Consider the following 27,386-nt stretch of genomic DNA (forward strand, 5'->3'; position numbering starts at 1 on the left):
ATGGAGCCTAGAGGAGAGAACAGTCTAGGAGAGGGGTGGTCTAACTGGAGAATGAGCTGACCCATCCCGTCTTGATAGATGAGTAGGAATCAGCCAGATGAGACATTCAAGGCAGAGGGACCACTAAGAAAAACCACAGGAGGGACAAGAATTGTGACCTGCCTTCAGAGGTGGGCCCTCCTATCGTCTGCCTGCAGGAAGGATGCCTGGTGGCCTGGCCTGCTGTGCTCCTACAGACTGCCAACCAGTCCGTCCCCTTGCAGTCCTGCTTCCCACTCCCAGCGCTTGGTGTACCCAATGTTGCCGAGTCTGGTGCATTTTGGGTTCTCAAGAGTCAAATTTTACCCCTTTTCGTTGCCTCCCTAACCCATGATGTTCTAGAAGTCTGGTCCCTCTGCTCTTTCACATCTCCCCCACTTCATTTGCTTTTCAACTGCCAGAAGCTTCTGGAAATTCTTTTACTGATGGCCTCTCTCTTCCTCTCTTTGTCCTTAGGTTTTCTTCTCTCTGCCCTCCTGGTTTCATTTTAGTGGGCTCTTTGAAGAGGGAGGGATAAGTACATGTGGATAGTATTCCACTTTTAACACAAAAGATTCAGGTGTATGTTGTGCTTCTTAAAAATTTTCTGTAAGAAAGTGTCTTACAAATATAAAAGGGAAAAAAAAAACCCTCTCCATTTAAAAATGTTTTCTAGTAGTATGAAATGCGTACATTTCACCAAGATCTTGTATGTACATACAGATGTCATCATTTTATTTCCCAACATCCCGGCCTGTACGTTAATATTCACTTTTAATACCATCCCCCTTTAAAAATGCCCACATATGGTACAAAAACAGACACACAGGTCAGTGGAACAGAATAGAGGCTCCAGAAATAAACCCATGGGTGTAAGGTCAATTAGTCTAAGACAAAGGAGGCAAGAATACACAATGGGGAAGAGACAGTCTCTTGGATAGATGGCGCTGGGAAAACTGGATGCACACACACGAATGAAACTGGACCACTTTTTAACACTACACACAAAAATGAACTCAAAATGGATTTAAGACCTAAATGTGAGATCTGAAACCATAAAAATCCTAGAAGAAAGCACAGGCAGTAATTTCTTTGACATCAGCTATAGCAGCATTTTTCTAGATATGTCTCCTGAGGCAGAGGAAATAAAAGTAAAAATAAACTATTGGGACGCCATCAAAATAAAAAGCTTTTGCACAGCAAAGGAAACCATCAACAAAATGAAAAGGCAACCTACTGAATGGGAGAAGATATTTGCAAATGATACATCTGACAAAGGGTTAATATCCAAAATGTCTAAAGAACTTATACAACTCAATACCAAAAAACCCAATCAATCCAAAGAAGATATACCAATGGCCAACAGACACATGAAAAGATACTCAACATCACTCATCATTAGGGAAATGCAAATCAAAACCACAATGAGATATCACCTCACACCTGTCAGAATGGCTAGAATCAAAAAGACAAGAAACAGCAAGTGTTGGCCATGATGTAAAGAAGAAGAAACTCTTGTGCACTGTTGGTGGGAATGCAAATTAATGCAGCCACCGTGGAAAACAGTATGGAGGTTCCTCAAAAAGTTAAAAATAGGGGTACTATATATGACCCAATAATTCCACAACTGGGTATATACCCGATGAACACAAAGCACTAATTTGGAAAGATATATGCACCCTGATGTTTATTGCAGCATTATTGACAATAACCAAATTATGGAAGCAATCCAAGTATCCATCAATAGACAAATGGATAAGGAAGATGTGCGTGCACATACCACACACGCACACACACACACACACACACACACGAATATTACACAGCCATAAAAAGACTAGATTGTATCATTTGAGACAACATGATGGACTTAGAAGGTATTATGCTAAGTGGAATAACAAACATTATTTGTTTCAGGGGTACAGGTCTGTGATTCATCAGTTTTACACAATTCACAGCGCTCACCATAGCACATACCCTCCCCAATGTCCATCACCCAGCCACCCCATCCCTCCCACCCCCCTCCACTCCAGCAACCCTCAGTGTGCTTCCTGAGATTAAAAGTCTCTTATGGTTTGTCTCCCTCTCTGGTTTTGTCTTGTTTCATTTTTCCCTCCCTTTCCCTATGATTCTCTGCCTTGTTTCTCAAATTCCACATATCAGTGAGATCATATGATACTTGTCTTTTTCTGATTGACTTATTTCACTTAGCATAAACCCCTCTAGTTCCATCCACATTGTTGCAAATGGCAAGATTTCATTCCTTTTGATGGCTGCATAATATTCCATTGTGTGTGTGTGTGTGTGTGTGTGTGTGTGTGTGTGTGTGTGTGTGTGTGTGTATACACCACATCTTCTTTATCCATTCATCTGTTGATGGACATCTAGGCTCTTTCCATAGTTTGGCTATTGTGGACATTGCTGCTATAAACATTGGGGTGCACGTGCCCCTTCGGATCACTACATTTGTATCTTTAGGGTAAATACCCAGTAGTGCAATTGCTGGATTGTAGGGTAGCTCTATTTTCAACTTTTTGAGGAACCTCCCTACTGTTTTCCAGAGTGCCTGCACCAGCTTGCATTCCCACCAACAGTGTAGGAGGGTTCCCCTTTCTCCGCATCCTCGCCAACAAATGTCATTTCCTGATATGTTAATTTTAGCCATTCTGACTGGTGTGAGGTAGTATCTCATTGAGGTTTTGATTTGTATGTCCCTGATGCCGAGTGATGTTGAGCACTTTTTCATGTATCTGTTGGCCATTTGTATGTCTTTGCAGAAATGTCTGTTCATGTCTTCTGCCCATTTCTTGATTGGATTATTTGTTCTTTGGGTGTTGAGTTTGATAAGTTCTTTATAGATTTTGGACACTAGCCCTTTATCTGATATGTCATTTGCAAATCTCTTCTCCTATTCTGTGTTGTCTTTTGGTTTTGTGGACTGTTTCTTTTGCTGTGCAAAAGCTTTTTATCTTGATGACGTCCTAATAGTTCATTTTTGCCCTTGCTTCCCTTGCCTTTGGCGATGTTTCTAGGAAGAAGTTGCTGCGGCTGAGGTCGAAGAGGTTGCTGCCTGTGTTCTCCTCAAGGATTTTGATGGATTCCTGTCTCACATTTAGGTCTTTCATCCAATTTGAGTCTACTTTTTGCGTGTGGCATAAGAAAATGGTCCAGTATCATTCTTCTGCATGTGGCTGTCTAATTTTCCCAACACCTTTTGTTGAAGAGATTGTCCTTTTTTCATTGGACATTCTTTCCTGCTTTGTTGAAGATCAGTTGACCATAGAGTTGAGGGTCCATTTCTGGGCTCTCTATTCGGTTCCATTGATCTATGTGTCTGTTTTTGTGCCAGTGCCATACTGTCTTGATGATGACAGCTTTGTAATTGAGCTTGAAGTCCGGAATTGTGATGCCACCAGTTTTGCTTTTCTTTTTCAACATTCCTCTGGCTATATGGTGTCTTTTCTGGTTCCATACAAATTTTAGGATTATTTGTTCCATTGCTTTGAAAAAAGTGGATGGTATTTTGATGGGGATTGCATTAAATGTGTAGATGGCTCTAGGTAGCACTGACATCTTCACAATATTTGTTCTTCCAATCCATGAGCATGGAACACTTTCCCATTTCTTTGTGTCTTCTTCAACACACATTGATTCTGTGCCTTTCGTTGTGAGTTCTCCATGGAGGTCCACCACAGTGCTTGAACTTCCCCTTCAGCCCCCCGAGACCACTGGTGGGAGGTTGTGACGATGGTGGTGAGGAATGAGATCATGAAGAAGAATAGATCAGGACAGAGCCTGGAACCTGGTTAGGCACTCGGCAGACTTTTTTTTTTTTTTTAACTCCGTATTTTCTTATGCCTTATACTTTTCAATCATACTAATTTTTCTTCAATTTATTCCACGACTTGAGCTCAAGTTCGGCCACTTTGGGTCCTGACAGCTCTTTCAGAGCATTTCTAGTCTAGCCCGTCCTTTATTTCCTGCCGTGAGCCCCTCACTGCCTACCGAGGGAGCTGTAGGATCACCTCACTGGGTGTTTACCCGCAGGGAAAAAGGCCAAAGGAAGACTAAGTATTTTGCCTAAAGGTCAAAACAGTCTCTTAAGAACGTAGATCTTATTATTTATTTGTCTCTCCTTGAGACAATTAGAAATCCATTGACCTACAGCAATTGTGGGTCCGGAGCATCCGCCCTCCTTCCCCAGGGCACTTATTTAAATTTACTTTTTAAACTCTGCAAATTCATAACTTCACATGCATTTAGTTTCAGCAGTGCTGCGTTCTTTTTGGTGGTGGTGGCTTGCTTGTGTGTGGGTGCTCTGAGGCTGGCTCAGGCAAATCCCTCTCCTGCCCTTCACCTCTAGCAGAAAGCAACCCCAAAGAAATGCTCCCAGTTCAGCGCAGATGTGGCCGAGGCCATGGCCTTCTTTGATTCCATCATTGCGGAGCTGGATACAGAGAAGCGGCCCCAGGCTGCTGAGGCAGAGCCTCCAAATGAGGATGTGGACTTTGATGGTGAGTGCTCTCCCCGCCAGGGGGCAGGAGGTGGGTGGGTGGCGGTCTCTGGAATGGGCTGTCTGATGAGTTATCAGGAACCCCACCTTGGAGTAAAGGGAAACTCGCATCCACACTCCGGAGCCCTGCCCATGGCTTGCTCTTCTCCTCGGGGGCCCTTGGCTTTAGGTGTCCCTGCAGCTACCACCTGACAACATTCACAGCCATATCCAGACAAAAACTCCTTCCTGTTGTCCACTGGCCAAAGCTGAGGCAAAGCACTAAAGAAAGGGATTAGAGGGGGGTCTGGTGCTATATGGCTGTGAGGACAGAATTTCAGTCTTGCAAGATGAAGAAGTCCTGGAGAGCCATCACTCACCAGTGGGGACATATTCTGTACTCCTGAACTGTGCACTAAAAGATGACTCAGATGGTAAATTTTATGTTATGTGTATTTTACATTTTTTTTTTTTTTAAAGAAGACAAAGGAACAGAAAAACCGTATTTAAAAATTTGGCTTCTGACGCTCCCTGAGCTAGTTTGGCACTCTCTGCTGGACCTGACTGACCCTTCATCTGCTTTGTCCCCCCTGTGCCCACAGGGCCCTCTGAGGCTCTCATGATCAGTGCTCTGAGGATGATGCACAGAGAAGGAGAGGAGCAGGGGGCCTGCCTAGGCCAGCCTGGGTCCCTGGAGAGGGAGCGAGCTGAGGGCTGGGCTGATGCTTTTCTCTGTCAACCTGTGTCACTGGCTCTCTCCTGGTGGAAAGCAAGCAATTCGACCACTTCATGAATTCAGCCCACTTTTAAATTCCATTACTTGACTATCAGTTTCTTTCATCTTTGACTTGTCCTTCTTGGCATCATTGATGACGATTTTATTCAGGGATTACTGGCCCTTGTTACTGAGGGATCAGCTTTTGGTACCAATACTAAATAATTCTTGAGTGTTTTACTTAATGCTCAAAAGATTGAAGATTACATCCTTGTGGTCTGTAGCTGGTCTGGCCTCAAAACACCTGTATCTGTGAAATTTAGGTTCTCATTGGGTTTGGTGGAATTTGACAGAAGGATACTCCTGTTCCCCAAGCTCACTGTTTCCTGGAGGGGCATCTGCTTGCCCTCCTCCCTGACTGCAGCCCTCTGCAGGTCCCTAACAGAGGCCAGCCCTCTTCTCAACAGTCGGGCCTGAGGGACCCAGGACATGGGCAAAAGAACAGCAAAATCCACCGAGGATGCAAAAAATAGGATCTCTTTGCTATTTTGTCATCTGCTCTTTTTGCTTCACAATATGCAGTACATCATGGGTATCTTTCCAAGTCAGTTCACATAGATCTGTGTCCTTATTTTTAATGAACACATCAATATTCTGCTGTGTCCCTAGCCATAACTGCAGGGTCAGATCAGATCATGCCCCCTGCTTGCCTTTCCCATCCTTTCTAAGAACCCGCTGTGGTATCTATGCATTTGTTGTGGTTCTCAGCCCGAGTCACCACACCACCTCTCCTGCTCCTCCCTGACGGCGAGTCCTCCTTTCCCGGGACTCCTGCTTCTTTCTTCCAGTGGCCACCAGCTCCCAGGAGCACAGCTTGCACTCCAACTGGATCCTGCGGGCGCCACGCCGGCACTCGGAGGACATCGCTGCACGCACTGTGCACAGGACACACGGCCAGTCTCGAAGGACCATGGAGTGCAGGACCATTGGCACTCAGAGAAGACTCGAGAGGCACCCCATTTACTTGCCCAAGGCTGTGGAAGGGGCATTCAGCACCTTGAAATTTAAGCCCAAAGCCTGCAAAAAAGAGTAAGTGCTTGGACCAAGTCGTACAACCAAGATGTTTTCGTGTCCTCCAGACTCCTGGGGTGGTTCTTAAGGTGCCTTGAGTCCCCATCCTATATACCAAAAATTATTCTTATGTATTTTGGGGGAGGGAGATCTTTGTTAAAAATGTTTTTTCTTTTGGAAAAAAAAAGTATGAGTATAAGTCTAAGCTTATACTCCAGCCTGGTTCACCCCTGTCACCACTCCTCACTGTCACTTTGGCTCTGGATCGGCCCCGCCCTTCCTTCTGGCCTTCGTAGCCTGCATGCTTTGTGCCCCCCTCTTTCATTGCTTCCCCACCCCCTCACCCTGCCACTGACAACCTGTGTACTAGGAATTTTTAATGAGAGTTTGGGGTTGAGGAGGGGGAACCAACACCAAGCTAAGCAGATGCCCCCGCCTTGGAAAGGCATTGGCCTGCCTTAGATGGAGAACTTCTCGTTGGCTGGGCCCCTCCTGGCCACCTTGCTACCATTTTTCGGCCTTTCTCCCTCCAGCTCCAACTCTGCCAAGATGAGTTACCATCGTTAGCCCCCAAATTCCTGTGGCCTACTCATTCAGGGCAGTAAGTACTCTCTTGCTCTGGGCAACCCAGGTCACGCTGTAGGGACCTCCCCTTTCACAACAGAAGGGTGTATCTGGGCTCAGCCACTTGTTTTTCTTTGTACAAGAGCCATTCAACTCTGATGGGTTTGGAGCTTTTCTAAATAGCATTTTTCCTCCCATAATAATGGACTACATACTGGACACACTGAAACCAGGCTCCAGCCCTCATCGTCCATCCTTCCCGCGCAAGGCCAGCCCAGGGGCCAGCCCCCGTGATGACACTGCTTTGGCCTCTGCAAGGCCCAGCATCGGGGAGTATCTGAGGGTCCCCACTGGAATAGTGAATCAGAGCATCCCTTCCCTGTGCAGCCAGCGAAGCCGCACTTAAACCCTCTGCCTCATTCCTCCCTTCCAGCCTGGGGAGCCCCAGACAGATCCTCTTCAACTTCTCAGGAGAAGACACGGAATGGGACGCAGAGGTCTTTGCGCCGGACCCCTTGGTGTCTCGGGGGGAGGACTTCCGTGAGACCGAGAACCCCAAAGGGCAGTGGCTGCTTCGAGAGAAACTCTGGGAGCGAACAGTGCCCTGACTCCCTCCGGGCCAGTCAGCGTGACTCAGCCCGGGTCCCTGAGAAGGTGGCGGCTTTCAGCGCAGCACACGGTGTTCGGAAGGGTTAAAAATGGAAATTGGAACCGAGTCAAGCCCATGAGCCCATCAGCGCTGCCTGCTGGTGCCCAGTTAGTGCCAAACACACCTGCAGCCTCCCAGAGCACCTGCCTGAGGAGACTCTGGAGCCTGGCTCGCCTGGCACAGCAGGCTAGCAGGTAGGTACGGCCTCGCTGGTCTTTCAGCAGAAAGAATGCAAGGCCTTGAGTGGGAGTGTCTGGGCTCACTAACCTGGTCTCCCCTGGGGCCTGTTTCAGTTCTCTGTGCATCTGTCCAAGTGGCTGCTAACATTGTGCTCAATACAGGAAATGAGCCCCCCCCGCCCCGCCCCTGCCACTTGGATCTCTGGGCCAAAGTTGTCAGAAAGGCAGCTCTTGTCTCTATGGGGCTCAGAAACACTCTGGTTACAAGCAGAGGGTGCCTTCCTTTGTGCAGAATGCAGTTCAGGAAGCAGCTCCTACTGCACTAGCACTCTCACGCTGTTCTAGAAACGTCTGCTGGATGACGCTGGAGATGGGGCCAGTGCCCTGGCATTGGGAAGGAGTGTGTCAGGGCTCTGCCTTGGGACCTCACTACCTCTCCCAGCCCCCAAACCCAGCTCCACTTCCCACAGGTGGTGGGCTGGGGACAGCGGGAGATGAACAGTGCTTTTCTTCAAATTATTGTCCAGAAAAGTCCTTACAGACACCCCTGCAACCAGTTTATGGCAGGCTGTGTCTCTCCCCTCCCCCAAATAAAAAGAAAACCAGCATCCTTATGTTCTTTTGGAGTAGAAAGGATTTGTGAGTTTAGTAACTATCTGAATCAGAATTACCTTTTAAATTGCATTTCTCACATACTTTTTGCATTTCTGCCTGCTTGAGTTTGAGAGCCACTGGTTTGGAGAATACATTGCATTTTGTTCATTGTTACTATTTCTTCTGGTATTCTCTTATAAAGAAAGAAGTCACCCGTTGGTGCATGCTTATGAATGCAAGTGTGCTCTTGGGGATAAGGGAGGGAGACAAACGAGGACAAACCAATAGTCCAAATTAAGCCCAGAATACTCCAGGCTAAGGCTAGTCTGAGAACAGAACGGAGCTCTCCTGCCAGGCTCACGTAATGATATTCTTATTGTTGAGTTTTTTAATAAAGAACTTTTTATCTATGTGAACCCAACTATCTGATTCTAAGTATTTATAACTCCTACGAGAAGAAAAAAAAATACGCTAATAATTATGTGGCATTCTTAGAAATCTTATATCAATACATTTCAGATGAAAATTTACTGGACATGTTTTAATACTTGTCTTTATTATTATTTTCTTTTTGAGTGCCAGTGTCAATGTTTGGGAGATTTCTTTCATTTTGTTGCTTATCCTAAACCCGCTCTAGCCAGAAGCTTGACTGAAAAATAAATGTTTGGGAGATTTGTTTTATAAACTGCATTAAAGCACACCAAGTTAACATTGCCACAGACCTTTCTTTTCCCCAAATGTGGCCTTGTTTTGAAGCCCCACAAATGAAAATTCACTGCTGAGGATCATTTTAGGATGAAGGTCTCTTTACCCTGCTTCTTATCAAACTACAGTTTATCATAGATTCGACCCTGACATTATGTGGTGAAGACTCTGTGTACATTTTGCTTTTACAGATAAGAAAAAAATAAACAGGACAGAGAGTATGTTTGGAGTCTTTTTTTTTTTTTTTTTTTTTAGCATTTACTGCTTATGGGACATGAAGCTGTGCTTTTCTCTTTTGCTTCACGTTTTGTATATTTTTGTCTTTAATGAGACTATACACAAACTGCCTGAAAAATTCCACGATTCAGAAACAGAAGGCTGGCTTGTCTTTGGGATGATTTTAGGTATTTGAAATTGGTGATAAACCCCGGGATCTGGGCTTTGTCTAGGGAATCCTGAGATGGGGTCTTGAGATAAATAAAATTTGAGACAATAAAAGTCAGTTCAGTAAAATCAGCTCATTTGATTGATTCTTTTCACCGTGAACTGACCAGTCATTCAAGCAGCTGCTCCTTGACACGCTGTGGTAGCTTCCCCGGATTGTCTTGGTTATGATTTATGGAAATATACCTATCTTTAGACTGAATGTCCAAAAAGAGGATGTGAGTTCCTGGCATCGGGCTTGTTCTTTAGACCTTGCTTTCTAGCTCCCACCACAATGTGTCTTCTTCACAAAGGAAGATCAATGGGGAGTTTACTTGGACTGGCATCTCCCCAGCCCTTTGGTGGTAGCCCTGCAACTGAGAACATGGCTTCCAGGACAGAACTTTCTGGGCCCACTCTCAGACAGAGCCCAGAGGAGACTACATTCCCCTCATCACTGATGGCCTTTTCATGGTGAATTGGTTTCTTCCTGGAGCTGTAACAATTCCCACAACTCTAGGGGCTTAAAACAACATAAATTTATTCTCTTATAGCCTAGAAGTCAGAACTAAAATCAGTCTGACTGGGATAAGTCAAGGTGTGGGCAGGGTTGATTTCTTCTGGAGGCTTTGAGGGGAGCATCCATCCCCTGGCCTTTTCCAGCTTCCAGAGCCTGGCTGCATACCTGGCTTGTGGGCCCTGCCTTACGTCACCCCAGCCTTCTGCTTCTGTCCTCCTGTCTCCAGCTACTCACTCTGATCTTCTGCCTGCCCCTTATATGGATGGACCTTTATGATTATGTCGGTCCCACCTGGATGACCCAGGATCATCTCGCCATCTCAGAAACCTCAACTGAATCAAATCTGCAAAATCCCTTTTGCCACATAAGGTAACACTCACAGGTTCTGGGGATTGGGATGCAGACGTCGTGGGGAGACCATAATTCAGCCCGCCACACACGGTATCACAAGGTGTTCTCGTCCTTCTTAGTAACCAGCCTAATTTCCTTTTAAGCTTGATTCTAACTGCCCAATATCCCTTGTGAACTCTGCCTTAGGTGTCATTTCCCAATTTCTTTATTACAGTTGCCACCCTCTAGTTTTGTGAAACTGAAATTCTTTGTCTGACAGCTTCTTATTTTGAAAAGACTTTCTGATTATACAAAATTACCAGGTGGAAAAACACAGCACTTCAACCCTATAAGGATGAAGAATGGATAGCAAGTCTACAAAAACATTGCTAAGGGTCAAGAGTGATGTTTTCCTTCAATCAGTCTATCAAGTCCTTAGTAAGCAACTGCTGTATACCAAGCAAAATAATATAAGACACACTTTCTGCCCTTAGGTAATTGGCAACCTAATGGGGGGAAGATAGAAAAAACATGGATCAGACATTGCTGGGCATTTACTGCTTCATTGAGCATTTCAGTCCACCCGCAAGAGGAGCACCACACAAGCCGAGAGTGCACTCAGCTCAAGGTGTTACAGAGAACTTCATGGCAGAGGTTCTCTTGAAAGACAGCTTTAGACTCTGGCAGAGGATTGCTAAAGGCTGTCATTTCATGCACAAGGGCAGTTATCAGGAAAGTCACAGAAAGGGTACTGGCCAGCAAGGGGATGCCCTTGACTGAAGGGCAGGGTTTCTACTGAGCTGCCGTGGAAAGCCAGATTGACAGAAATCAAGGAGACTTGATCAGACAGGGTTCAAGAATTAAGCGTTATCCCACCTTGAGCTGAAGAGTGGAGAGCAGAAGCCTCAGAAGATGCAATATAGCTGTGTGTGTGTGGCGGGGGTAGGGGGGGGTGGGGGGGTGAGCCCGGAAGTGGCCCTGAAATGCTGTGGGATTAAACCAATCCAAGCTCCCCACAGCCTCAGGAAGAGAGGCCCTCAGGCCCGCAATCTGACTTCTGTGGTGGATCTTGCCCATGGTCCCCTGTGGTTCACATGCATTCTCTGGTGATATCTGTTCCCACCTCCCTCCAGTCAAACATGAGTGCCTTGGACCCCCCAGTTCCTCATCAACAGCATGGGTCAGGGCAGTTCTCCTTGAAAGGGGCAGGAGGAGTGTGGTGCTGGTGATGGGAGAGGTTGGGCAGACACACTTTGTAAATAAATTGATGTAGCCATTTTGGTTGACCTCCCAGGCCACAGAGCGTGTCAAAGCCTGCTGGTCATTCTCTTGGGGAAATTGCCCATGTTTGTTTATCCATTTGTTTGTCATTTGACAAAGAATATTGAGCATTTACTATGTCCCAGCCTGTGTCTGGGGACAGAATATAAACAGAGTCTCTCACGGAATTCTTGGCTGGGGGGAGACGCAGACCTTCAGCAAAGGGTTACACCAGCACACATGAATCAGAATTGTGGTAAGTTCTGGAAGGCAGGCCTGTGGTGCCACGGGGAACTTGTAAGGGGGGCATCTGAGCTGGCTGGGGCAGGGTGGCTTGGGAAGGGCTTTCTCGATCCCATATAGCTTCATTTGTCATACTCAGATACTCAAATGTCACCTCCTCAGAAAGGTCTTCTTGACAACCCTATCTCAACCATCACTGCTCTTAATCTCTACTGTGCATTAGCTGGCTGCACTGTGTCTACTGTGATCTAACACACGATTGTACATACATGCACACATATACACACTTGCACATACTCACTCATACACATTCACTTGTGCACGCTTGCCCCCATTAGATTGTGAGCTCCATGAGGGCAGTAGCTTAGTCTATTCTGTTCACGCACTATGCCCTGTGTTAAGAACAGTGCCTACACCAACAACTGATGTTGACTGAATGATTTACCGATTGCCTAAATGAATGGAAGTGGCAGTGAGCTGAGGTCTTTAGGGGAATATGAGGCATCAAAATGTAAAGGGCTGGGGGCTACACAGAGAGAGATTCAGGCTGAGGGAATGTCGCAGGCAAAGGATCTGTGCTGGAGGGGGTATGGCATTGGAAGGAGTTTAAAGACATCACTGATTTATTCCAAAGGTATTACTGAGCACCTGCATGTGCTCAGAAATCTTCCAGGCCCTGAGAGTAGAACAGTAAGACCAGATCCCTGCCTTCAGAGCTTATATAAATTTGGTGGGAAGGAGTGTGCAGGCAGTAAGCAATCATATACTACTTGCATGTATATTCAAATGTACTAACGTGTCGGGGAATGATAAATCCTGTCAAGTAAAATAGAGAATGGGAGGGAGGTGAGATTTTTAGTCAGAGAAAGCCCTGCAGAGGTGGTGATACTTGAACAGAGCCCTGCACGAGGCAGGGGTTAATGAGACCACGGGAAGGACTGGTCAGGCCAAGGAAAGAGCTCGCGTAAAGGCCCCAGGAAGGAAGGCATCGGGGACCTTGAGGATGCAGGAAGGAATGTACTGGGTGGTCCTTGGAGGGTTCTGAACAGAAGAGTAGCACAATCTGATTTAATTTTTGAAAGATGACTGTGGCTGTTGGGTGGGGGTTTTACTGAAGGGCTCAAAGGGACAACTTGGTACACCAGCTGGGTCACTCTACTGTGGGCCAGACAAGAGGCGTTGCTGGCTGCCTGGATGGGAGGGCTGGGTTGGGAGAGACTCTGAAGCAGGACTTACAGGTGTTTAGGCTTGCCGGGAACTAGATACAGAGACACAGGGGTCTAGCTTGAGGCACTAGTGACCACAGGTACCCTTTATTAAGTTGATTAACAGAGGGGCTGGCCAGCAGAGTTTTTCTGGAGGGGAACTGGGGAGAGAAATCAAAAGTTCTATTTTGTAGATGTTAATTCAGAGCTTTCTGTGGACTTCCAGGTGGGAGATTAGACACCTCTGGGTAGAGCTCAGGGGAGTGGCTGGATCTAGAGGTACAAAACCGGGAGCTGCCACCACAGAGACAGAATCTGAAGTCATGAGGAGATTCAGTCACTAAGATATCAAGTGGAAATCTAAAGGGCAGGGAGGTGGAGGAGCAGGCCAGAGTACCCCAACATTTAAAGGCTTGGGAGAGAACGAGCATGTGTGGTGCAAGGAAAAGCATTTAATGAGGTAAAGAAAATGCTCCAAGTTTGGGGGAACAGAGCACAGATAATGGAGGGGGAGGGTGTGGAGCCAGCAGGGCATGCACCAAAGCCAAGTAAGAAAAACAGTCTTGATTTTGATTCAAAATGGTATTGTCTACGTCCAGAGAGCTCACTGACCCTACTTACAAAACCCAGCTCCAGATTCCTTCTGGCTGTTTCTAAAACTCAAGCGCTCCAGAGAGGCAGTGGAATGTTACGGACCAGGGACCAGGGCGGCAAGGATCCAGCAGGCAGCCTCAGTGGCTAGGGGCCCCTTTCCCAGGGTGGGGGTGGGGCTGGGTGGGGTCAGGCTCTCACACTGCCTCATCCAATGAGCAACCCCCTGCTCTCACCTGGTGGCCCTCTGTGGACCCTGCAGCCCTGGGGTGAAAATGTGGCTGGGTGACTTAGGGTCTCTGGGCCTCATTTTTCTCAAATGAGAATAGGGCACGATAATACCAGTTCTTAACTTGCAGTGTTATGGTGAGGGAAAAATGAAGGCTACCCGGTAAAGTGCCTGGTAGACAGTAATTGTTAACTGTGGCCATATTAAAAGACAATGATTTGCCGCCATCACTTAGAAGAGTCAAAAATTCTGCCACATACTCTAAAATAGCTGTAAAAGAGAAATCCTGAAATGTGTAAGACATGATTAGAGGTCGTACAGCCTCCTGAAATAACTGTTTGGAAGAAGACAGTACTGAACCAACATAAGGTTAAGAATGTGCTCTTGAGGGGCACCTGGGTGGCTCAGTTGTTAAGTGTCTGCTTTTAGCTCAGGTCATGATCTCAGCGTCCTGGGACTGAGTCCCGCATCGGGCTCCCTGCTCAGTGGGGAGCCCATTTCTCCCTCTCCCACTCCCCCTGCTTGTGTTCCCTCTCTTGCTCTCTTTCTCTGTCAAATAAATAAATAAATAAATAAATCTTAAGGGAAAAAAAATGTGCTCTTGAATCAGAGGTCTGGCTTGAGTCTCCACTGTTCCACTCAGTGGCTGGCTGGCCTTGGGCGTGACACTCACCTGCTCTCAGCCTCAGTTTCCTGATTATAAAATGGCTACCTGATTGTAAAATGGCTGCTTCATGGGGTATAGGAGCCCCTAATACAACAATGCACATAGAGCACTCCGCATAGTGTCTGGCACACAGAAAGCACACAATAAATACCGCAGCCAATACTTTATGGGCTCATGAAAAATATCAATATATTAGGTATGATCAGTTGATTACAATGTGACAGTCCTTTATTGTCATGCTTCCTCTACGTATGGCCCCCAGATCATCCGATTCATTTGCAGCTTTTCCCAAAATTAAATGGAAGTATGGATTAGGGTAGATTTGAAGTTTGCTGAATTTGGTCTTAAGTGAGCTTTAACAGGAGTGTCAGAGCTATTGTTTGATTTGACCCCTCAGCTCCACTTTGGCCTGGCTTCTATATGTAATTTGGAAAGGCGAATGTGTCTTCATTTTGCAGTCCCTGGACTCCCACCCCTGAAAATCATAGCTCTGTATGACACTGAGGGCAACTGCCACTCAGGGAAGACGAATGACATTTTCATGATTAATCCAGACCTAGGGAGCCAGTCCCAGAGGGAGGACTCACACCTGAGTCCAGTGTGCTGAGCTGTGTTCTTCCACGTGTCTGCATTTGTGGACATTCAAAGCCATATCCCATGGCTTCCCTTACAGTGGAGCAAGTACACAGCGGGCTGTTGGTATGTGGTCATTTGGCCACATGGTGGCACTTCACGCCTAATAATTCTGTTGGTCCTCTTTCTATATCCCCGAAGGGCTTGAAATTCAAACAGAAAGAGAAAGAAACATGCCCTCTTAGAATGACATAGATACCATTGCCAGAAAGCATGGGACTGCTAGGGAGGGTGGAAGTAAACTGGGTTCAACAAGGAAAAGCTTCAGCTCGTGCTGTTTTCCTCAGTTCTAAGGGGGAAGGCTCTGGTTTGAAATAGAAAGACCCAGAGTTCTACATTCCGAACCCATTTTCCAGGGTTTTTTTCACAACACTGCACCAGCTCCAGGTCCAAAGTAGAATGTCATCCACCAGGGTGTCAAGGTCCAAAGTAGAATGTCATCCCCCAGTGTGGCAGATGAAAGAGAGTGGGCCTCCACAGGCCACAGTTTGACTTTCTTGGAAAAAGAGATTTTCTGAAGATACCACCTGATTTTGAGATAGGACTCAGCTTCTTGTAGAAAAAAAGAAAGGGGTTATAACCAACCATTTGTATTCTTTTCTTGGAGGCTACAGAGACTTGGGACTGAGTTTGAATACCAGATCCTACATTAGCTTTGGAGCCTCAAGGAAGCTACTTAACTTCTCTGTAACTCTATGTTGTCATCTTTAAAGGGAGTTAATGATAATAGGACCTACTTTATAGGATTGTGGTAAGGATGAAATAATATTCACTGGAACAAAATGAAATTGCTGGTGTTCAAGTCTTTGGCTCACAAGAATAGCAATTTCATGCAGTTCATCCTACAGTGTTTTGTGAGGCACATAGTGAGGCTTGGTAGAACTGAGCTATTATTATCACAGCTAGCATGACAAGGGTACAACAGGCACTTATTATGAACATTTAAATAAACCAAGACAAATGAAAATGGAAACATAGCATGCGTGTACTTGTGGGATGCGGCAAAAGCAGTACTGAGAAGGAAGTTCATAGCAATAAACAGCTACATTAAGAAGCAAGAAAGATCTCAAGTAAGCAACATAACTCTATGCCTTAAGGAACTAGAAAAAGAAGAACAAATTGAACCTTAAGTTAGCAGATAAAAGGAAATAATACAGATGAGGGTAGAAGTAAATGAGATAGAGAATGCGGAAAAAATAGAAAAGATAAAACAAATTATAAGTTGGTTTTTTTGAAAAGATAAACAAAATTGACAAAGCCCTAGCTAGACTAACTGGGGGAAAAAAGAAAGGGCTCAAATCAGCAATATTATAAATGAAAAAGGAGACATTACAACCGATACCAAAGAAAGCCAAAGGATCATAAGAGGCTACATGAACAACTATATGCTAACAAACTGGACAACCTAGAAGAAATGGAAAAATTCTTAGAAATATACAACTTACTAAGACTGAAGAAAGAAAGGACTAGAATAGAAAGAAAGGAAGAAATAGGAAATCTGAATAGACCAATTACTAGTAAGGAGATTAAATCAGTAATAAAAATTCTCCTAATGGAGGAAAGCCCAGCACCAGATGGCTTCACTGGTTAATTCTCCCAAACATTTACAGAAGAATTAATGGCAATCATTTTCAAACTCTTTTAAAATATTGAAGAGGGGGGAACACAAACTCATTTTACGAGGCCAGCATCATCCTGATACCAAAACCAGAAAAGGACACTACTAGAAAAGAAAACCACAGGCAATATGCCTGATAAATATAGAGGCAAAAAATCCTCAATAAAATACTGGCAAACTGAATTAAGCAGCACATTAAAAGGATCATTCACCATGATCCAGTGGGATTGATTCCTGGATTGTAAGGATGGTTCAACATACACAAATCAATCAATGTGGTATATCACATTAACAGAATGAAAGAAAAGAATTATATAATCATCTCAACAGACATAAAGCGTTTGACAAAATTCAACATCCATTCACGATAAATGCTCTTAAAAAATTAGGTACAGAAGGAAAATATCTCAACCTAATAAATGCCATATAGGAAAGCCCACCGCTAATGTCATGCTCAAGTAAAAAGCTGAACTTTTCCTTTAAGATTAGGAACAAGACAAGGATGCCCACTCCCACCACTCTTATTCAACATAGTACTGGAAGTACGTAGCTAGAGCCATCAGGCAAGAAAAAGAAATGGCAGGTACAAGTAAGTAAATAATACTAATAGTAATAATAATAGTAAGTGTTGGAAAAGCACAAAAAGGAAAAAGAAAAGCTATTAGAATGGGAAAAGAAGAAGTAAAACTGTATCTATTGCAGAAGATATTTTATATATAGAAAATTCTAAAGACTCAACCAAAAAACTATTAGATTGACTTAATGAAATTCAGTAAAGTTGGAGGATATAAAACTAACATTAAAAAATCAGTAGCATTTAGGGGCTCCTGGGTGGCTCAGTCGTTTAGCGTCTGCCTTCGGCTCAGGTCATGATCCCAGGGTCCTGGGATCGAGCCCAGCATTGGGCTCCCTGCTCAGCAGGAAGCCTGCTTCCCCCTCTCCCACTCCCCCTGCTTGTGTTCCCTCTCTTGCTGTCCCTGTCAAATAAATAAATAAATAATCTTAAAAAAAAAGACAGAAACCCATTTAAAAAAAATCAGTAGCATTTCTATACACTAACAATGAATTTTCTGAAAAGAAATAAATTGATTCCATTTACAACAGCACCAAAAAATAATAAAATACATAGGAATAAATCTGAGGAAATGAAAGATCTCTACTCTGAAAACTATAAGACATTGATGAAAGAAATCTAGGAAGACAAAAATAAATAGAAAGTTTTCCTCTGTTCAGGAACTGGAAGAATTAATGTTGTTAAAATGTCAATACTACCAAAAGCCATCTATAGATTCAATGAAGTCCTTATCAAGATTCCAATGGCATTTTTAAAAAAAGATTTTATTTATTTATTTATTTGTCAGCGGGGTGGGGGAACAGAGCACAAGCAGGGGGAGCAACAGAGGGAGACGGAGAAGCAGGCGCCCTGCTGAGCAAGGAGCCCAATGTGGGACTTGATCCCAGGACCCTGGGATCGTAATCTGAGCTGAAGGTAGACGCTTAACTGACTTGAGCCACCCAGATGTCCTCTAACGGCATTTTTTACAGAAGAGAAAAAGCACTTGTAAAATTTATATGGAACCACCAAAGATGACAAATAGACAAAGAACTCCTAAGAAGAACAAAACAGGAGGCATCACATTTCCTGCTATCAAGCTATACTATAAAGCCATAGTCATCAAAATAGCATCGTATTGGCATCAAAACAGACAAACAGACCAATGAAACAGAATCGAGAGCCCGGAAATAAACCCCATCATATATAGTCAATTAATATTTGACAAGAGAGCCAAGACTACTTAATGGAGCAAAGACAGTCTCTTCAATAAATGGTGCTGTGATAATTGGATATTCACATGCAAAGGAATGAAATTGGATCCACATCTTACATCACCCACAAAAATTTACTCAAATGGATTGAAGACTTAAATGTAAGACCTGAAAACATGAACCTCCTAGAAGAAAACACAGGAATAAAGCTCCTTGATATGGGTCTTGGTAATGATTTTTTTTAGATATGACACCTAAAGCACAAGCAACAAAATAAAAAATGAACACGCAGAACTACATCAAACTAAAAAGCTTCTACATAGCAAAAGAAACCATGAATCAAATGAAAAGACAATCTGTAGAATGGGAAAAATATCTGCAAATTATACATCTGATAAAGGGTTAATATCCAAAATATATAAGGAATTCATACAACTCAGTAACAAAAAAACCCCAAAAAACAATCCAATTAAAAAATCAGCAAAGGATCTGAATATATATTTTACCAAAGAAAATAGACAAAAGGCTAACAGGTACACGAAAAGATGCTGAGCATCACTAAGGAACAGGGAAATGCAAAGGAAAACCACAATGAAATATCAACTCACATCTGTTAGAATGGCCATCACCAAAAAGACAAGAAGTAATAAATGCTGGCATGGATATGGAGAGTGGGAACACTTGCGCTCTGTTGGTGGGATTGTAAATTGGTACAGCTGCTATAGACAACAGTATGGAGTATGGAGGAGGCTCAGAAAAGTAAAAATCGAACTACCAAATCATCCCGCAATTCCACTTTTGGGAATATATCCAACAGATATGAAAACACTAACTTGAAAACATAGTTGCATCCCCATGTTCATAGCAGCATTATTTACAATAGGCAAGCTATGGAAACAACCTAAGTGTCCATCAGTGGATGAAGGGATAAAAGAAGCTGTGGTACGGACGGACACACACACACACACACACACACACACACACACACACACAGTGGACTAGTATTCAGACATTAAAAACAAGGAAATCCTACCACCTGCAAAAACATGGATGGGCCCAGTAGGCATTATGCTATGTGAAATTAGTCAGACAAAGAAAGAAAAATACTGTATGATCTCACATATATGTAAAACCTTAAAAAAAAAAAAGAACTCGTGGAAAAAGAGATCAAACTTGTGATAACCAGAGGTGGAGGGGGGCGGGAGGTGAAATTGGAGGAAGGTGGTCAAAAGGTACAAATTCCGGTTATGAGATATATAAGCACCAGCAATGTAATGTACAAAGTGATGACTAGTTGACACTGCCGTATGGTATCTAGGGAAGTTGTTAAGGAAGCATATTCTGTGAGTTCTTATCACAAGAAGAAAATTGTTTTCCTTTTTTCTTTCTTTTTCTTGTATCTCTGAGAAGTGGATGTTAGCGGAACCTATTGTGGTAACCATTTTTCAGATGATACATAAATCGTACCATCATGCTGTATACCTTAAACCAAGATGCCAATTATTTCTCAATAAAACTGGAAGACAAAAAGGAACCACCCTGTCTTCTGGAAAGCTTTTCCTGAAGATTAAACCTTGCTAAGTGCCCTGTTGTTTCCGCATGCAGAAGTTCCAAATATGAACACATGCCTGAAATAAATCTGGCTCCATTTCACAGCTATATCCTCAGCCAAACAATCTCTACCTCAAGCCATCTTTCAATGAGGTATTAGTCCCTCCATGGCAGAAATCAAGACCAACCCCGCAGCATGCGTGGTGCGAGCAAAGTTATGCAGAACTCACCTCTCTGAGAGCACCCTGTGCCTTGGGCTGATACTGAGACTTTTCTCTTCGTCTCTCTGATGCATTCCCATCAGTTTCTCTCTTCTATGTCCCAGTCCCTCTTAACAAGCCAGGTGAATACTAGCTAATCTCAGTTTCCTCCTCGTGGGCTCACCAAGAGTAAGGCAGCTACAGTCCTAGAAAGGCAAAGACCAACAAACAAAAACCAGATAATGGTTATATTTTATCAGAGAACATCTTCTTCCCAATACTCAAGGAAATACTCTTTCCTTGCCCTCTTGCTCTCATTTCTTTCCTCAAACTATACGGATCGACTCTAGTAACCTCCCTGTGGTTTCTCACCTCCCCCGCCCACTTGTCACGTACAAAAGGAAAAGTTTAGGTTTCTCATTACACACGAGACCAAGTCTGTAGACCACAGGAGATGAGAGGTGTCTTATAGGGTCTCATTACATATCACAGAATACGGATAAATGAGTGTGTATTTCCAGACATATGTCCAATTTGGGAAATGAGTTTCTTCAATGCACCAAACACGGGTTAAAAGTGAGGCCAGATACAGAAGAGAACATGCTGTTTGATTTAATTTATATGAAGTTCTGAAGTTTAAGAGCCAGCAAAACTAATCTATCGAGATTATCAGAAGAGTCACTGGGGGAGAGGGGCTGATCGAGAAGGCACGAGGGAGCTTTCTGCGATGATGGAGACGGTTTATCTCTTTACTGGGATGTGAGCTGGTGAGCTCCCCAGGTGGAGACATTTGTCAAGGCTCACCCAACTGCACCCTGAAGACCAAAAGAAGTAGCAGTGAAAAGTGGCCCTCAGAACAACAGTTACAGTCCGGGCAGTGGGGCCCTTTTGTCGTAGAAGAGAGAAGGGAATTTCCATATATGGGAAGTTCCTCACTAGGCTGTCTATGGCATTGAGAAACATAAAACGTCAGCCAATTTTCCAGACAGTTTCCAAGTCCAGGGACGTTTTTCTCCATCCATACACTGCCTATGTCTTTTCAAATGTTTACAGGGTATTTACAAAAAGTAGTCCTTTGGGTGGCAGTTGTAATTAGGAAAATGGGCAGTGAGAATGAACACATACCGTAAGAGAGAGATAATTGCCCCACTGCCATATACCGTATTCTTACCACCTGGTATTCACGGGGGGATCCGACTGGTCCGGGCGAGCTCAATCTCGTTCTAGGAAAGATCCCCCCTTCCTCGTTACCCTGAGGATGAGGCTGCCACAGCCCACGAATGAGATGCCATATGGTACTTAACATCAGAATCAGAATGAGCTTGTGCTTTTTGTGTGAGATACTGAAATTTATTAGAAAATCAGAAAGCCTAATTTTCACCAAGTTCCTGAGACCTGCCATCTGCTGCATGAGAAAGAAAATGGAGGTTTTTTTTTTTTTTTTTTTTTTTTTTAACCATTTACTTATTGTGAGATGTAAGAGTGCTGGCGTGTTTGAAAAAGCTGGGTTGAGGGCTTGTGGGGGGCGGGGGTGCAACAGAGAGAGCCGGAGCAGGCCCACTTGGCAGGGGAGAAAAGACTGTCAGCTGAATGGTGGTGGGGGCCTGGGAAGCATAATTATGGAAATCACCTAGTCCAGAGCCTTTTCTTCTCCTCCTGAACACATGTTCCTTCCGTGCAGGAATAGCAGAGCGAGAGGCCAGCTTTTGAGAATAAGCAGTCTCCGTTTCAGAAAGGAGGAAGAAGGGTCTTAAATAAGTACCAGTGTGTCAGAGTATTAGGTCTTTCTGTGGAGGGGGTGATGTGAGGAAGATAGGAGGAGGGGTGACAGACAAGGGAGCCTACTGGGTGGGGAGGCTAGGGGAGCCTTCTAAGGGGGATGCAGAAAGAGGGGGGCAGGCCGGGAGAGGGATCTGAGTGGGGGTGGGGAAGGAGAGCCTACTGGGAGGGGAGAAATCTTTCAACATCATTTGGAATTTGATTGCATGTGTTGGGTGTTGGGGGTACAAAGCTAAAGATGCTTTGTCCTTTAAGGAGCGCTTGCCAGATTCCCCGGGCATTCATTTCAGGGGCATGCCCCCATCCCTGGCTTTGTAGGTTCACGAGATGCTGCCATGGCCATGTGTCACATCCATGGGGCTGTCCTACACCTCTGCAGAGCCATGCAACCTCGAGGGCTTACCCAACCCCTTGAGCTTTATTGTATTTACTTTTACTCTTGTTTTTACCCCAAAGCCGGCATGTCTGTTAGAGGTGCTGTAGGCACCATTTATTGGACATGGTTGGGGACTGGGTTTCTCACCTCTGATCACAATACTGAGGAAATAGACCCTGAGGAGATAGGTTACCAGAGACTGAATGGAGTGTGGATGGGGAGGAAAGCAAGGCTTTAAGGCACCAGGGAGTCTCACATTCTAACATCATAGAGCCAAGTTCTGGTCAAGGCAGGCCATCTTTGGACCACGTCCAAGGAGGTTTAATTAAAGAAGAACTAAAAAGACCTCTCAAAAGGCAATTTCATCTGCAAGGCAGTCTTCCAACAGGATCCCAGGGGCACCCTGAAAGTCAAGTTCAGGGTTCTAAGAGTGCTCTGGGGGCAGAGGGCTCTGTGGCTGGCCACCTGGGAGCACAGCCCACACCTCCGCCTCTCTACTCCGGAGGTGCTCACCATGGTGACATCACACAGGAAGGTGACTGACTGATCTGTCAAATGAAAGGATGAACGACTTCGCAAAAGCCTCCTGGGCTTCAGGAATCCTGGCCTCCCCCTTCAGCCAAGCTAGGAAAGAATGCGTCATAGAGAATGAGATGCCAACCTTTCTGCGGGGGGAATTGAGTGGGAGAGGGAGCAAAGTGAGTTTCTGAATTTGCAGCAAGATTAGGTGGGAAGCAAAAGGCAGCCCCAGAGTCCAGCAGGATCAGGATGTGCTCGCCCTTCGAGCCTTCCCCTACAGGTAAGGAGTGCTCTGCGGGTTTCTGCGGGCTCCAGGCCCTGGAGGCTCCAAGCTGCAGGTACAGTGCTGTTGTTGTGTTGGCACCTCTGGGAGAGGTTCAAGTTTCAGGCTGAACCCCCAAGGAATTAGCACTGGGGAGGTGCACCCCGAGGGGAACCTGGCAGCAGGGCCCATGCATTAGCTGGTGGGGCAGCCTGACTTTTTACTCTCTTGGTGACTAAGGACTCAACAGTTAGCTCCTTGCTGCAGAGCCAGTGCTCAGCTCCTGATTTCCCTGTGGACGCCCAGACGCTACAAGACAGGCTTCGGGAGATGCCGGGGGTTCTTCTGAATGCCTGGGGGCTGACGTGTCGGTCAGGAGCTTGGTGCTCCCCCACGACTGCTTCTGCCTGAAGGCAGCCGCTGCAGCAACATGGTAAGGGCCTCCCAGTGTCCTCTGCCCTCCCTTTCCCCTCGGCATCCACGCAGGGGGCACCTCTTGCTCAAAATGCACATTCTCGAAGAGAAATGGCTATCGTTTCCCGAGCATTTGCTATGTGCTCAGTGCTTCATACCCACGATCTCATTTAATCCTTACCTCAAACCAACGAGGAAGGGACCATTCTCATCCCCGTTTTCCAGATGAAACAACTGAGGATGAATGAGATTTGGTGAAGGTGTGGGGTCAAACAGCTGGTAAAATGTGGGGCTGGCTAGCAACCTGTGCAGCTGGCAGCATTCCTCCACAACCCCAGCGGTAGTACTATAAGAGTAAGCACTATTATTTCAGTTTGGCTCTTAAGCCGACTGGGCTCAGAGAGGGTAGGTGATTTCCCCAAAGCCACGAAGCTCTAAGGCACAGAGACAGAAAGCCATCTGGCTCTGAGCGCAAGCTGTTTCCTCTAAGCCACACCCCCTCTCTGGGCTCACTGAGGCTGGAATATGTTATGGGGCCCCACCCCCCCAGCCAACAGATGGCAGGCCCTGGGAGCAGGATTAGATATGGAACATGCAAAGTGATCTTTGCAGGAGAAATACTTAGCTAAACTTAACATTTTCTGACTTTTTCTAAAAAGGAAACAATTGCTTCTTTTGAACACCAATGTTTCTTGAAGGTACCACAGCTACTCTCCAATAGTCCTCAAAAGATTTGGGTGCCTCTAGCCAGTTAGGGTCCCTCCCTGTCTGATGATGTAACTGTTTTAAAGGTGTTGGTTCCCGAGTGTTAGAGAATTTGGGAGCTGTTTGTCATTCTTGCCCATTCCAGTCAGGCCCTCAAATGTATAAGGAGTGTGTCTTGGTGAGAATCCCCGTGAACTGGTGTGTGAGTAGCAAGTACAAAAGACCTCTTCCGTATGCAGGACCAGCCTGTCAGCTGCCTCTTTTTTGCTCTCTCCAGGGGTGGAGAAAGTCCCGTGATTTTAATATTCAGGAGAAAGCGTATTTATAACCAGCAGAGGGTGAGGGGATTGCCCTCCGACCTATATGTCCAGAGCCCCCAAATGGTTACCTATGCCACTGACTTCAGAGAGCACTGAATGCCAAAGACCCGACGTTGGTCCTAGAGTGCATGTCCCACTGACCCTAAACTCATTAAATTTTGAGATATGTGATCCCATGTGGTTATAACGCACCAGCTGATTCCCCTGCGCCTTGCTTTCCTTTGTCACACACTAGGAGGCTTAGGCAGCGGGCATGATATTTTCGTTGGCCTCAGCACTCTCTTGCAAACATTGCTAGGATAAACAGTTGCTATCTTTGTTAACATTGAATTGATTTTAAATGCCTGGAGGTATTTGAGCATTTTCATGCTTTCAAACTCAAGGCTTCAATTCAGTACTTATTTGTTCAATAAGTATTTATTAAATACCTACTATGTGCCAGATACTATCTGGCCAGTTTAGCTGCAATACAGATAAATTATACCTACTTCCTGACCCCAAGAAACTTACAATTTAGCAGAGGAGAGGGGAAAAAAACGATATGCAAAAATGATGTGAGTGAGTGAGTGTGTGTGTGTGTGTGTGTGTGTGTGTGTGTGTGTATGGGTAGGTGTGTTGATAGACGGCTATGTAGACAGATAAATAGGAAATATGTGTGTGCACATGTGATGTGGTAACATAACAATCCTATGGTGATAGGGACACAGAAGGTGAGAGTCTGGGACACAGGGAATGCCGGCCAGTATCCGGTGAAGAAAGCGGGACCGGTTCTAGAGACAAGGCAACAATGGAGCCAAGACTTGCCAGGGAGTGACTGAGCAATGGGGGAGGAAACACGATCAGAGAAGGGCCATCTGTATTTGGGGAGAGGGGGAAGGCATCTGGGTAAGCCGAAGGCAGCAGCGGTAGGGATACTGGAAACATAGATTTTGATGGTTCGAGAGAGTGCTTTGAATGCCTGGCTACCGTGTGGTCTTTTAAATGAGTCACACGTGGTTGGGGGGGGCAGGTGGAACCAGGACGAGATGGAGTGAAGGGAAAAGGCTTCATTTTGGTGTGGAACTGGAAACACAGCCAAGCAGGGTGTACATTGTGTTCCCAGAAAGAGCTATTAGAGCTCAGACCCCTCTTCTTCCTGTTGGCATTGGCCCCTCTCCCTTTAAGAAATCCCCATACATAAACATCCAAACTTGTGAGTTTTGAGCCTGATATTTGTGAGACAGAAGGATTCTTTACTTGATGAAGTTTTTTTTTTTTTTTTTTTTTTTTTAACTGAGTTCCCTTGGTGCTTTCAAATCTAATTCAATCATCACACTCCTACGTTAGGGGCCCCCGTGCTGTGGAGATGGGTGGCCTGCATGGGTTGTACTCTCCTTCACCAAGCAGAGGCATTTATAAGCCCTTTTTTATTAAAAAAAAATTTTTTTTTTATCTGAAGGAGGAAAGAAGGAAGATCGCAGATTAATGAGCAAACCAGGTAGAAAACTCTGCTAATCCCATTGCTCTTTCTTTACTGTTAGTTTTTTTCTCCCTTTATTTCCCTCCACTTTTGATGTCTTCCTCCACAAACATGCGATTACTGACTCATTTTTATAAAGAAAAGAGAATTGTCCTTTCCCTGCCTTTTTGACATGGCAGGAGGTGGGTGCCCTTCCTGGTCCCCGTCTCAAACCCCATACCCCTGTTGTGTTTTTGAACTCTTTGTTCTAACCAAACGATTTGGAGATGATTACAGTGAACCTCTTCTAATTCTAGTCTGATTTCAAATTTAGCTCCTAGGTTTTCTCTATGGAAATGACTTCTCTAAGTCGAGAAGAAGCACAACTATCAAACCAATAAACTCACAAGAAACAGGGGGAAAGTATAGTTCATTTCGTCAAGAAGATGCCTTTGTACTTTTCCTAAAACAAACTGTTCAGATGTCTATGACTGGGGATTTCGTGCTTCATTATCCGTATTTTCCCTCTTGTTTTGTGTTCTAGTATGGATTTATCAACACCTGTCTGCAATCTCTTGTGATAGAGAAATTTGGTGAAGAGATCTGGGAAAAATTGAAGTAAGTATATTTAAGGAAAGATGGAGAATCCCCGGTGGTAAGACTCCAGTGTTTTGAAGGTCATGGGTTTTTACTAACCTTTTGGTCAAGGCAGTTGGTTGTTAGTAGGGATATCAGTTCAAGTACCTTAAACATACCAACTAGATACAGAATAAATCTGCTATACCATATCTGTGTTTAAGGAAGGTATTAGTCTCAATTCCTAAACCCAGCCCGTGTGAATAAGTATTCTACCTTTAACTTCATGAATGAATTCTTATTTGCTGCTCTTGATCACAGAAGAAAAAGCAACTGCATTATTTCCAATGTACATAAATGGAGCTGCCAAAACCTCACAGAAGAGGGGTATCCCTTTTGAGTTTAGCCAGAATCCCTCTTTAGGAATTCTTTTTTTTTTTTTTTGAGAGGGAGAGAGAAAGAATCTTAAGCAGGCTCCACACCCAACATGGAGCCCCACGCAGGGCTTGATCTCACGACCTGAGATCATGACCTGAGCTGAAATTAAGAGTCAGCCACCCAGGCGCCCCCCTCTTTAGGAATTTTTTAGTTACCTGTTACAGTTTTTCCTCTCTGCTTCCACCCAGAAAATGCTGAACAAGGTTATTTACATCTTCACGTGGTCTGTCTGACTCTCTGTAAGCTTGTTCTGTCTGTCTGCCTTCTTGAAGCCTACCAGCCTTAAAATGTTAGAGGACTGGACTGACGGGTCTCTAAGATCTCCTGGTCCTGTG

At 44.8% G+C, this 27,386-nt stretch overlaps 2 protein-coding genes across 2 annotated transcripts in view; both read left to right on the forward strand.

Annotated features, from left to right (window-relative positions):
• The window catches only part of CUNH13orf42 (chromosome unknown C13orf42 homolog), a 29,632-nt gene extending 22,164 nt beyond the window's left edge, over positions 1 to 7,468 (forward strand). Inside the window, exons 2-4 of the mRNA XM_028104455.2 lie at positions 4,385 to 4,532; positions 6,074 to 6,314; positions 7,294 to 7,468. Coding sequence (XP_027960256.2) covers positions 4,385 to 4,532; positions 6,074 to 6,314; positions 7,294 to 7,468 — 564 coding nt within the window. The remainder of the gene's footprint in view (positions 1 to 4,384; positions 4,533 to 6,073; positions 6,315 to 7,293) is intronic.
• A 15,474-nt stretch (positions 7,469 to 22,942) lies between these two features.
• LOC114210498 (guanylate cyclase soluble subunit beta-2-like) overlaps positions 22,943 to 27,386 on the forward strand; it is a 60,949-nt gene continuing 56,505 nt past the window's right edge. The window contains exons 1-2 of the mRNA XM_028104772.2: positions 22,943 to 23,077; positions 26,582 to 26,655. Of these exons, the coding sequence (XP_027960573.2) occupies positions 22,943 to 23,077; positions 26,582 to 26,655 (209 nt within the window). The remainder of the gene's footprint in view (positions 23,078 to 26,581; positions 26,656 to 27,386) is intronic.

Source organism: Eumetopias jubatus, unplaced genomic scaffold (genome assembly GCF_037043125.1).
Source record: "Eumetopias jubatus isolate StellerSeaLion01/CBP00866 unplaced genomic scaffold, mEumJub1_p1.0 scaffold_3, whole genome shotgun sequence".
NCBI lineage: Eukaryota > Metazoa > Chordata > Mammalia > Carnivora > Otariidae > Eumetopias > Eumetopias jubatus.